The following is a 13,274-nucleotide window of genomic DNA, read 5'->3' as shown; positions in this document are numbered from 1 at the left end:
GCTTATAGGAGAGAGGTGGCCGGTCTGGTGTCATGATGTGAGGACAACAAACTCACCCTCAAAACTGATAAAACAAAGGAGATGATAGTGGACATGAGGAAGAAGACGAGGCCTCACCAGCCGCTGTTTATCCGGGAGAGTGAAGTGGAGAGGTTGAGCAGCTTTAGGTATCTGGGCGTTCATATCAGTGAGGACCTCACCTGGACACTGAACACCACACAGTGGTCAAGAAGGCTCACCAGCAGCTGTATTTCCCGAGGAGCCTGAGGAAAATTTGGTATGTCAGCCAAGATCCTCAGCAGCTTCTACAGCTGCATTGTGGAGAGCACATTGACCAGCTGCATCATGCATGGTACGGCAGCACTACTGCTATGGACCGCAAACGCCTGCAGAGAGTGATAACAACTGCGGAGAGGATCACCAGGACCTCACTTGTCTTCATTTACTTATTTTGTACTTATTTATCTTTCAGTATTTTTTATCCTTATTTTTACCTTATTTATCTTAATATCTTGTCTTATTTTTATCCTTATTTATCTTGTTCCTTCAACCCTACCTAACTTGGCATTAGAAGAAGAAGAATTTCATTGCACAGAGAAATGCTATTTCTTCTGTACACATGACAATAAACATTTTGAATCTTTGAATGGTAACTTTATTGCCCCCAATGGGACATTGATTTGTAGTATGTCAACACATCAATAACACACACACACACACACACACACACACACACACACACACACACACACACACACACACACACACACACACACACACACACACACACACACACACAAAGAAACATCCCAAATGTTATCAGTAGCATCAACAAAGTGCAATGTGCAGTAGTGATGGCAACAACACTTATGGCTTAGTGTTATTGAGCATAACAATAGCAGCAGGTATAAAAGACACTCTATGTCTCTCGGTCTTCCCTGCGGCACTTTATACCAGCGACCTGAGGGAAACAGGTGAAAGTCTCTAAAGAGAGGATGGTCTGAACATGACATGACAGAGGTTGCCTTCCTCAGCACTGGGCTGATTAAAACAGATTCAATAAAACTTTTATAAAAAAGGTAATCATCTGAGGTGAAACGTTAAAATCTCCTTAAAAAGTACAATCGTTGTTTTACCTTTTTTTCCCTGTAGAGTCAAAATGTGACTCAAAGGACAGAGCCTTATCAAGAGCAACCTCCAAATACTTATGACTATCCACCAGTTCAATGGCTGCACCATTTACTACTGTTGGAGGGGGGCTTCCTGAAGTAAATTACCATGTCCTTAGTTTGTAAGGTTTTGATCTTTAAGGACTGATCACACCAAGAAGCAAACTCATCCACAGCAGGTCCATGGGAATACTCTTCACCATGAAGGACGCGTACAATGACTGTGTCATCTGCATATTTAATGAAATGCCTTTCAGCCTGTGTACTATGACAGTCATTAGTGTACAAAATATATAGCAGGGGAGAGAGAAAACAAAGCTGTGGTGAACCAGTGGAAGAATTCAGCTGATTGGAAAAACAGCCGTTTACTCTCACACACACTGAGATCTGTCAGTTAAAAAGTCTAAAATCCAACCAACAAGATTAAAATCACGTTTAAACTGGTTAAGAAGCTTATCAGCTAGGAGATGTAGCTGGATATTATTAAATGCTGAAGAAAAGTCAATAAATAGGTGCCAGTCATGGGCTTTGGCCCCATCCAGATGGTGATATAGGAAAATCAGTGGGATTGTATCAAGAAGAAAAGTGTACTTTACTGGCAGTCAAGCCTTCATGAGTCAAAGCTTTGAGTTTCTAAGCAATAGTTTACTGATTGGTACTGTGAAATTAAATAAAATCCATAATGATGCATTTGGTTGGTTTGACTCTATTAAAGAAGAAGAATCAGCTTTAATTGCTTTCCACCTGTCTCCTGTACAGAGATGTGGGTGGATGTTAACGTACAAATAACTTAATAAAATCTCCACTGAGTTTTAAGGACACCACAAAAATTGGACTCTGGAAAAGAGACACAATTCCACCAAGACCTAAGCGTAAATTTCTGTATATACTCAAGTTTATCAATTAAATATTATTATGTTTATCTAACCTATTACAAGTAGATTAAAAAATATATTTTAACTAGTAACTCAAAAAGGTTTAAACATCAGAAGGAAAAAAATTGTGTGACAAGGTCTGACTCAGGTGTTGGGGAACCTGTAAACAATGATGAGTAGTGGGGTACTGGAATAAGAAGGGAGTTACATGAAGAGGATGTGAGACCTATGGAAGCGTTGATACCCAGCATCAGGACTGACAGTGAATTCAACAAGTAGCTTAGTGTTCCAAGATTTGGAAGAAGCAACTGCTGTTACAACTGCAGATCAATGAGGTACAACACAAATGCTACGACAAAGGGGAGCCAGGACGTCTGGTCAGTGGGGAGATTTCAACCCCAGCCAAGATTTGATACCATGGTTAACTACCGAAGGTGTGTTAAGTGTGAGAGCTGCTCACCTGAGAGATAGGAAAGTATAAGAAAGCTGGACCTGGACACTATGTGGCAGATTACCAAGACTCTATAACATATCCTCTGAAGGTCTACTACAGGACGTGAATGCAGCATTACAGACTACACCTACTGTGACCATCACCAAAACCAATCAGCTGATCTACACCAAAGCAGCAGTGATCACAGAGATGCTTGGCTATAAGACAAACTGCCACAAGTACCCTCTATGGAGAAAAGGACTAGAGGAGAGTGTGGAGGGAAGTAAGCCAACTATTGATACTGCAGAAAGGTGTGATGAAGAAAGGGTTGCTTAAGAAGTACAGCAAGCTGTCCATGCCTTAGGCGTTGAAAACTGCCAAGGAAAGACTCTCAGCCTTGGCCAGTCACTTATAGAGGTATACCAGAGAGAAAGGAGGCAGGAGAATAAACCAGCTGTACTCCATTGAACTATCTAAGGTGTATTCTCAGTGGCAGGGCAACAATATGCGAACAGCCCCACCAAGGCTGGAGACAGAGCAATACTGGAAAAGCGTGAGGGAGAAGGACGCAACCCATAACATCAATGCTCAGTGGCTAGTGGATCTAAGAGCAGACCACAGCAACCTCCCTGAACAGGATCCAGTAGCCTCTGGTAGAACAAATAAACCAGTAATGGCTAACTGAAGTTCTGATCCCAAAGGATCCCCAGAAGGTCCCATCAACTACTGGCCAATAACCTACCATGTGTTCCTGTGAGAATTACAAGATCTGGGCAATCAACACTTATGGCCTATCATGCACAAACCTGAAAAAGCTTATTACCATGCATGGAGGGTTTAGGGTTTGGTGAGACATGCCCAGAACACCTCCCAGGGACCAGATAGTCCACAACAACAGGAGAAATACCCCATACTCTTGACACTCTCTTTACCTGCTCCCTACTCTCACTACAGATCACAATTTTTCTGCAAACACCATAGACACTTGTCCATTACCATTGCAAGAAGCAGCTCAATGCTAATCCCTTATGTAATTCAACCCTGACTTTTAATCAACATCTAATGCTATGTGAAAGACAAACAAAAGCAGAAATTTCTACACCTACCTCCAAATGCTGGCCTCATGGTGAAGTCATGGTCATCTACTTTGAGCAGGTGTTCTGTCTTCATTTTGTGAGATTTCGTCACATCTGGAGGCTTCTTTGACAAGGAGCTACAGCAGGATGACAGTCACTGTCAGATAGCTGATTTAAACAGTTTTGATTATTAAGAATTAAAAAATAATGCACCAGGAAAGAATGGTACAAAATAATATGCACTGAATAAGAAATGTATGAACTGATTTATGCCGATATGATTGATGATTGAAAAGTTCAGTTCAACATAAGCAAATCAGTCACTCTGTTTGACGCCAGAGTGACTGAGTTTATTGTTTGTACTGTTTGTACAATTACAGTATTTGTGTTTTTGTTGAGTAGAGGCCATGCTGGGGTATTGTATTGCTTTACACATTGGTTAAATTCAATTCAATTCAGTCTTATTCAAATTGTGCCAAATCACAACAACAGTTGCCTCAAGCCATGTGTTGTAATGACTCCTCTGTTAGAGCATTCATTTGTGGCTTAACCTTCCTGCCTTCTTGGGACCTTTTTGTGCCACTGCTATGTGTTAAATGGCTGCCATTTCCACTGTGTTCAGTGGAATATAACCAAACTTGCCACAGGATAGTTTTTACCTGTCAATGTTAATATTCCAGTGTGAATTCCTTAAATCAGCCTAAAATGGCTGAGCAGCAGAAATCCCCACACCCATCACCCTGGGGACCATTTTCTGCCCATTGACTTCCATTACAAACGCTATTTTTCAACCCCAAATTATCATCATATGATTTTATTTTTTCTTCTTTTCTTGGATGTCAATGAAGACTCAGGGCCTTGAAGTTTTAATTTTTAAATTGCAAAAAAAATGCAAAAAAAATAATGGCAGGTCAAAATGTATGTTGGTGCCAATCTTTGGTCCATCTAAAGGCCTACTTATAATGACAATCACATATTACTTCAACTGGTTTTTTGTGGAAATATTTAGTTTCGTTTTTTGGTTTTTGGGGCTTATAACACAGGGCGCTCATGTAATAACACTGGGATTTGAAGGGTTAAAACAACGAAAATATAATTAAAACTTTACATGAATATTTCAGGGAGAAGTAGTTTTACAAAGTTGGCTAATTTAAAGTGGAATAAAATATGGATATATGGTCTTTTTATGGCGTGGCTGAGAATGGTCCCTAGGGTGATGGGTGTGAGTTTTTTAAAGGATGGCAGGAGGGTTAAAAAGGAGAAAACCTACCTGGCCCTGTGTGAAAAAGTAATTGCCCCTCTTGTTAAATCAGGATTGAACTGTAATTGTCCACATTTTTTGGAAAGCTAAGTCCTGATTACTTGCAGATCTGGCAGAAATCACTCAAATAGAACATGTCTGACAAAGTGAAGCAGGCTAAAAGATCTCAAAAAGTATCCTCGATCTAAAGAAACAGCTGAGTAATAAAGTTAGACTTCTATCAGTCTGGAAAGGGTCACAAAGCCATCTGTAAGGCTTTGAGAACTCCACAGTGAGAGCCATTATGCACAAATAAAGAAAACAAGGAATAGTGGTGAACCTTCCCAGTGCCATGATTCCACTGTGTGGCAGGCAGGATTAGGACCCAAATGCAGGACTTCGTACACATGAGGATGAACTAAAAAAAGGCAGCTTTATTTTGCTGAAAAACCATAGAATACTAAACTGGAAAACTTGAAACTAAGACTAGGGAATGGAAAACTAGGAGTTACAAAGGAACACGAAGCACAGGAAATCACACAGCTACGAGGGACGATGTGACAACAAGCTCATGCAGATGGTCATAGTCAGATGCGACCAAAATCAAGCTCTTTGGCATTCAATTCAATTTTTTCAATTTTATTTATACAGCGCCAAATCAACAGTTGCCTCAAGGTGTTTTATATTGTAAGGTAGACCCTGCAATAATACATAATATTAGACTGCATTTATATAGCGCTTTTCTAGGCACCCAAAGCACTTTACAAATCCACTATTCATTCACTCTCACATTCACACACTGGTGGAGGCAGCTACAGTTGTAGCCACAGCTGCCCTGGGGCAGACTGACAGAAGCGACGCTGCCATATCGTGCCATCAGCCCCTCTGGCCAACACCAGTAGGCGGTAGGGTAAAGTGTCTTGCCCAAGGACACAACGACCAGGACGGAGAGAGTAGGGGGATTGAACCGGCAACCTTCCAGTTACAGATGAGCTTCCCAATCCCCTGAGCCACGGTCGCCTCAGAGAAAAATACAGAGAAAAACCCAAATATCATGACCCCTTATGAGCAAGCACTTTGTTGACAGTGAGAAGGAAAATCTCCCTTTTAACAGGAAGTAACCTCCAGCAGAACCAGGCTCAGGGAGGGGCGGGCCATCTGCTTCGACCGGTTGGGGTGAGAGAAGGAAGAGGGATAAAAGACATGCTTTGGAAGAGAGCTAGAGATTAATAAGAAGTACATTTCAATGCAGAGGTCTATCTGGCAGGCAGGATGCAGGACTCAAACTCAAAAGGTGAACTTAAAGTGGCAACCTTATTTGCTAAAAAAACAAAACAAAAAAAACATCCTTCATAATATAACTTACAGAAAACAAACCAAAAACCTAGAGCATAAAACTAAGGATAAAACACTGAGAAATTAGAAGTGTAAAAAGACCAGAAACACGACAAAGGGCAAAGGAAAACTCAGGGCTTAAATACATAAGGGAGTAATGATGGAATGGGAAACAGGAGGGGAACACAGCTGGGACTAAAGGGGAAGCAAAACTAGATACAGTGACACGGGACAAGGGACCGTCAAAGTAAAACAGGAAACATGAGACAATCACAAAGACACAAACTAGACTCTGAGACACAGAAACACAACTGAAATGGGAAACAGGGAACGTGGAGACGAGTGACTAGAAATGGGACACAGGGAAGACAAAGTAACAGAAACCTAAATTCTAGGAACTAAAAATAAAACACAAGCAGAAGACGATAATGAGAAAATCAAAACCGTGAATAACAATAATCAAGGAATATAAATTAATCCACAACCACAAAACACTGGGTTGCAGACCCAATTAACACATAAGTGAGAAAGGTGATTGAAGAAGAAAGTGCATCATGGGAATCCTCCAGCAGCCTACACCTATTGCAGCATAACTAAGGGAGGATTCAGGATCACCTGGTCCAGCCCTAACTATATGCTTTAGCAAAAAGGAAAGTTTGAAGCCTAATCTTAAAAGTAGAGATAGTGTCTGTCTCCTGAATCCAAACTTTAAGCTGGTTCCACAGAAGAGGGGCCTGAAAACTGAAGGCTCTGCCTCCCATTCTACTTTTAAATACTCTAGGAACAACAAGTAGGCCTGCAGAGCGAGAGCGAAGTGCTCTAATGGGGTGATATGGTACTACAAGGTCATTAAGATAAGATGGGGCCTGATTATTTAAGAGCCTGTACGTGAGGAGCAGGATTTTGAATTCAATTCTGGATTTAACAGGAAGCCAATGAAGGGAAGCCAATATAGGAGAAATCTGCTCTCTCTTTCTAGTCCCTGTCAGGACTCTTTCTGCAGCATTTTGGATTAACTGAAGGCTTTTCAGGGAGTTTTTAGGACATCCTGATAATAATGAATTACAGTAGTCCAGCCTAGGGCTGCTCGATTATGGCAAAAATGATAATCACGATTATTTTTTACTGAAATTGAGATCTTGATTATTTGACGACATTTATTTAACCCTTACGACCTACTATAGAACCAAGTCCGCCAGAGCTTATATTATTTTTTTTACATGTTGTAGTGCCATTTGTGGGAGCATTTCAAGTTGCTATACAACTATTATAGCCCATATTTTAATAATATGTATGCGTTAAGTCCATAGTAACTACATTAATTGCAAAAAAGTGCAATAAACTACAAAAAAATTAAATCATTTTTGTTTTGTTTTTTACATATATTTCTACTTGGAGAAATTTAAGAGGTTTATCCCTCAAAACTTTAAATACAAAAAAGTTGCAAAAAATAGTTTACAACAACACGAAATTTATTTTGAGTGTCTTCATAGTTTTATTTTGGAGATACACCAATTTTTATATACTGCAGGAAAAACGAAAAAACAATCCTATGATGCAAATTTGCAAAGAAAACAGCATGTGCATCAAAATAAACTATTTCCAGCAGTGCAATTCGAGTTCTAAGCATCACAGAAACTATTCAGAAAGGTCAAACATGACCAGTATAGGCTTTTAAGGCCTACAAGTAAAAAACTACATTTTCCGCGAAAATGACGTCATTTCCGGTTTCGGGCAGGAAATGGCGGACATACGCGATAATTCACACTGACTTCTGTTTCACTGTTGGAAGTGTTACGAACAGCTGATCGGATCGGCAAAGCGTGTTTCTGGAATATTATGTTTTTGTTCCTGCAAGCGCTTTTTATGCAATTTTTGCAAAGCTTTATGTGGAAGGAAACCGTGACCGAGGACAAGCTGATGTCATAAGATGTAAGTACAACTCCTCTGGTTTCATATGCAAAAAAAAATTATTGCCCTAGCTTACAGGGCTCAGGGTTCTTCAGGGATTTAAAAATAGTTACACAAAACGGAGCGTGCAGCTCTGACCGGCTTTAAAGGGTTAACAATAACAATGTATTGAATAATGACTTTAAAAAATAATATAAAATAGTGTGCAACACCACTGAAGTTTTTTTTAACCTCTCTTTTCAACCAACGGCAGTCACTCTCCTCTCCAAATAACTTCTGCTTAGCTTTCCGAGCTTCCCTCGGGACCTCTTAATCAGCGGTCTCCACCCTTTTTTGCGCCACGGATCGGTTTATGCCCGACAATATTTTCACGGACCGGCCTTTAAGGTGTTGCGGATAAATGAGGGAGGGGCTAATAATTGGCTCAGTCATTTTTAATGATCGTTGAAAGCCCAGATCGTAATCGTGATTAAAATTCGATTAATTGAGCAGCCCTAGTCCAGCCTAGAAGTAATAAATGCATGAACTAGTTTTTCAGCGCCACTCTGAGACAGGATATTTCAAATTTTAGAGATACTGCCCAGATGGAAGAAAGCAGTCCTACATACTTGTTAAATATGTGCGTTGAAGAACATGTCCTGGTCAAAAATGACTCCAAGGTTCCTCACAGTGTTACTGGAGGCCAAGGTAATGCCATCCAGAGTAAGAATCTGGTTAGATACCATATTTCTATTTCAGGGTCGACTACAATAACCTCAGTTTGATCTGAATTTAGAAGCAAAAAATTACAGGTCATCCAGATCTTTATGTCTTTAAGACATTCCTGCAGTTTAACTAATTGGTGTGTTATTTGGTTTCAGAGATAGATAAAGTTGTGTGTCATCTGCATAGCAGTGAAACTCTATGCTATGCCTTCTGATGATAGGCATCAACTCAACTTGCCATGTTTGTAGGAGGAGGAATGCTGCCTATAATTTCAAGAACACCATCCCCAGCCTCAAACACGAAGGTGGAAAATTATACTTTGGGGGTGTTTTTCTGCCACGGGGACAGGAAAACTGCACCGCATAAAAGGGAGGATGGATGGGGCCATGTACCATTACATCTTGGGTGAGAACTTCCTTCTTCAGCCAGGGCATTGAAAATGGGTCGTGGGTGGTGTATTCCAGCATGACAATGATCCAAAACACATGGCGAAGGCAACAATGAATTGGCTCAAGAAGAAGCATATCAAGGTCTTGGAGTGGCCTAGTCAGTCTCCAGACCTTAATCCAATAGAAAATCTGTGGAGGGAGCTAAAGGTTCGAGTTGTATATTGGGTTACATCAAGGAAAAGTCAGCTCAGAATAACATCTCTGAGCGAAAGTTGGATTACATCGTGGAACAGCTCACTGCAGTCGTGAGTTCTCAGAATCGGCTCTCTGAGCACAAGAATGACAAGACCATGGACCGCAAGTTTGGTAGCTCGTGGTTCTCCAACGGGAGATTGAGAGACCAGTGTCGGAGTGTTAAAGAACAGCTTTGAAATTCTCATGAGCTGCTCGCATAAAAGAAAAATCAACAACATCAACATCAAATGCGGATACCCCCTCGGCGCCAGCTGTGGGCTCAAGGCTGGAGTCGAACAAAAACTCCCTGGTAACGACTGTGTTTAGACTGTTCTTCCCACTCTATGCAAGGCCACCTGGTTTGGCTGGAAGACTGTTTACTTAGCATGATAGGGCGGAGGACACTTTCTCAGCTGAACTATGGACACACACACACATACATTTACACTGATAAGCACTCACACATCCCCCCTTCCCTTCCAATGCCTTCGATGCTTGTTGCCTCCTGGGAACACGAGGCGGGTCTGGGCCTGCGCTGGAGAGTCGGCGCAGTGACAGGATGGCTGCTGTGTTGCCTGGGATTACTCCTTATCCCCTACCCAACCCTGTTGCTGGTCACGTGCTCTCTATAATGTTGTACTGTGGACATTTAAGTGCTTTCTGTGCAGAGGAGTTTTTTTGTTTCCTGTTCTCATGCTGTCCTCTATAGCCCAGCATGAGTAGAGGTCTCTTTTTTTCCTCTTGTACTTTCCCATTGTAGTGTATATTTCAGTGTTTTTTTTCTGTAATGCAACTGTTCTCTGACTTGTATTCCCATGTGATGTCTGTGTTGTGTGTGTATGGTCGGGGGGCGGGTTCATTCCACTGCAGGGCAACCTGCCACTGCATGTGGCGAATAAAATTTGAACTTGAACTTGCCAAACAACAGCCACGAAACATGGACTTGGAGAGGATGTGCAAAAAGGAATGGGGCAAAATTTCCCCTGAGATGTGTGAAAAACTTCTGGGCAAATACAAGACACATCTGACCTCTGTGACTGCCAACAAAAGTTTTGCCAACAAGTACTAAAGCACGTTTTGCAAAGGGAGCAAATACTTATTTCCATCATGAAAATGCAAATTAATTTATGACTTTTTTGAAATGCATTTTTCTGGATTTTTTTGTTATTGTTCTGTCTCTCACTGTTCAAATAAACTTACCAGCTGGGGTTCAAATAATTTTTTCCCTGACTGTACTTAGGAACAACATGCAAATAAAACTACATTAGGCCCAAACAACCGCCCAGTTTTAAACAAAACACTAATAACACAACAGTAGCAGAGAGGATGAGGCTGTCATGGTTTAAGATGGAGCCTGAGTCTGTCTACACACACACACACACACACACTGGAAAGAGGTGGAGCCATTATAAAAACAGTGAGCTCAGGTGGAGTGAAAGAACGGCTGACAGCAGCCATCCCACTTTCTACTGCAGTGAAACCTGCAGCAAGCAGAGGTGACTCTAAACGTGGGATGGGATACTAGAGCTTATTTATTTTAAGGCTTTTATAGGGTTAACTAAGGGTTGGTTTCGTGGGGGGCTTGACCGGGGACTTTGGTCATAACCTGGATCTGGGTCATAACCAAGGGCTCTGATGGCTCTTGGGTGCTGTTTTTCTTTCAGCTGCGTGCGGTAGGGCAAGTTTGATTCCTGTCTGGGGCGTCTGTATCCAGTAAGGATCCTAGGCTAGACCCCCATGCTAACCAAGCCTGTGGCAGCCATGAGCGAGAGAGATAAATATGAAGTCATACTGGCTCGGATGTCGACCAGATCAACAAGCTCAGGTGTTGAGGAACCAGGGCACCCTGATGAGAAGTGAGCTACTGGAATACGAAGGCATCGGTGGGCAAGACATGAAAATAGGGTGCTGTTGGAATACTACTACACAAGTAACCCCAGCAAAAGGGGTTACATGAATAGGATGAGGGGACTATAGAATCTTTGATGCCCAACATCCACATTGACGGCAAATCAACTAGAAGCTCAGTGTTCCAGCATTCAGAGGAAGGGACTGCTCTCACAGCTAGAGATTGATGAGGTACAATACACATGCAACGGCAAGTGGGAGCCAGGATGACAGGGGGGTGATATCATCATGGAGCAATACTGGAAGAGCATATAGGAAAAGAACACAACCCACAACAGCAATGCTCAGTGGGTAGTGGATCTAAGAGGACACCACAGCAACCTCCCTGAACAAGGTCCAGTAACCATCACAGAGGCAGATATCAAGAAAGGGTCTCCAGTATGAAGAGTTGGACAGCACCAGGCCCCGATATGGTTCACGCCTACTGACAGAAGAAGCAGACTGCCACGAGCATCTGGCAGCATAAATGAACCAGCTGCTAGTCAATGAGACACACTCGGAATAGCTAACCAAAGGCCAGACAGTGTTGATCCCTAAGGACCCCCATAAGGGACCAGTCCCATCCAACTACCATCCAATAACCTGCCTCAGCACCACATGGAAGCTCCTGTCAGGCATCATAGCAGCTAAGATGAATAGGCATATGGCTCAAAACATGAGTGGGGCACAGAAAGGAATTGGCATCGGAATGTCATTTGGACTGGAGAAGTGTTGTTGGATGATAACAAAGAGAGGGAACATAGTCAGATCTGAGGGGATTGAACCGCCAGATGGCAACATTGCAGACACAGAGGACAGCTACAAGTAGCTTCTGACCCAAGTCCAGCACCCCAAAGCTGTATGCTAAGCGAAAGAAAGGAGGCTAGGGACTGGTGAGTGTCAGTACCACAGTCCAGGATGAGACAAACATCCAAGAATATATCAGCAAGATGGCTCCAACTGACTGTGCGCTCAATGAATGCTTCAGGCAGCAGAAACCCAATAAAGAAGAGGAAGACAAGGGATCTGCATGAGGTGGCAACATATTACAGGATCAGTGTCTCCACTGGTCTACGCAAAGCGGAGCTGAAGGCCGCTCTGGTGTCTGGGTTGTTGGAGAAGAGGGTGGTTGTAATGCAAGAACCACCGAGCACACCCGGTCCGGATGGACCAAGTGCAGCGCCTCATGTTCCAAGCCAGGTCGTAGAAACGTCAGTGTGTACACCTGTGGGCCAGGGGCTGCCCGAGGGTGGGCCAATGACGCTGCCCCGTTTTGATCCGCTCTCCACCCAGTCATCAGAGGGTTTTAAGAAGGATGCTAGGCTCAAAGTCCGCCTGGCTCGTCTCCAGCTGGAAAAGGAGGAGCGTGAGAGAGAGTTCCAGCTGAGAAGGGAGTTAGAGCTTAGGCGTTTGGATGTGGAACTGGCTAGGGCTAGGGAGGTTGAGCTGAAGAAGGTGGAGGCGGAGACTAAGGTCAAGCTGCGACAGCTGAAACTCCAGCAGGCCTCCTCCCCTCCTGTGGCGGCTTCGCTGTCACAGACAGAGGTACAGTTTGATGTAGGAAGGAATAGTCGTCTGGTCCCTGTATTTCGTGACACTGAGGTGGAGATTTATTTTGAATCATTTGAGCGGATAGCAACAGCCTTGCGTTGGCCGCGGGATGCGTGGGCCATCCTGCTGTAGTGCAAGCTGGTGGGCAAGGCACAGGAAGTATGTTCCTCGTTGTCCGCTGAGTGCAGTTTGGATTACGACAAACTGAAAGGTGCTATCCTGCTAGCCTACGAACTAGTCCCCGAGGCTTATAGGCAGCGATTTCGGGGGTTGAAAAAGGTGCAGGGTCAATCCTTCCTGGATTTCGTGAGGGAAAAGAGTGTCCTCTTTGACCGATGGTGTATGGCCTGTAAAGCTGCAGACCTAGTTTCGGTACGGGAGCTAATTCTCATTGAGGAATTTAAAAATTGCATCTCCGAGCGGATGGCAGTATATCTGAATGAACAGAAAGTCTCCACTTTGCAGCAGG

The 13,274-nt window shown here is 42.9% G+C and overlaps 1 protein-coding gene across 1 annotated transcript in view; it reads right to left on the bottom strand.

Annotated features, from left to right (window-relative positions):
• The window catches only part of gabrr2a (gamma-aminobutyric acid type A receptor subunit rho2a), a 78,273-nt gene that overhangs the window by 52,715 nt on the left and 12,284 nt on the right, over positions 1 to 13,274 (bottom strand). The window contains exon 2 of the mRNA XM_004564181.4: positions 3,584 to 3,690. Coding sequence (XP_004564238.3) covers positions 3,584 to 3,690 — 107 coding nt within the window. The remainder of the gene's footprint in view (positions 1 to 3,583; positions 3,691 to 13,274) is intronic.

The sequence above is a fragment of the Maylandia zebra genome, linkage group LG19, assembly GCF_041146795.1.
Source record: "Maylandia zebra isolate NMK-2024a linkage group LG19, Mzebra_GT3a, whole genome shotgun sequence".
Taxonomy (NCBI): domain Eukaryota; kingdom Metazoa; phylum Chordata; class Actinopteri; order Cichliformes; family Cichlidae; genus Maylandia; species Maylandia zebra.
Note: the sequence above shows the minus strand (reverse complement) of the source record. Positions and strands in the feature narration are given on the sequence as shown.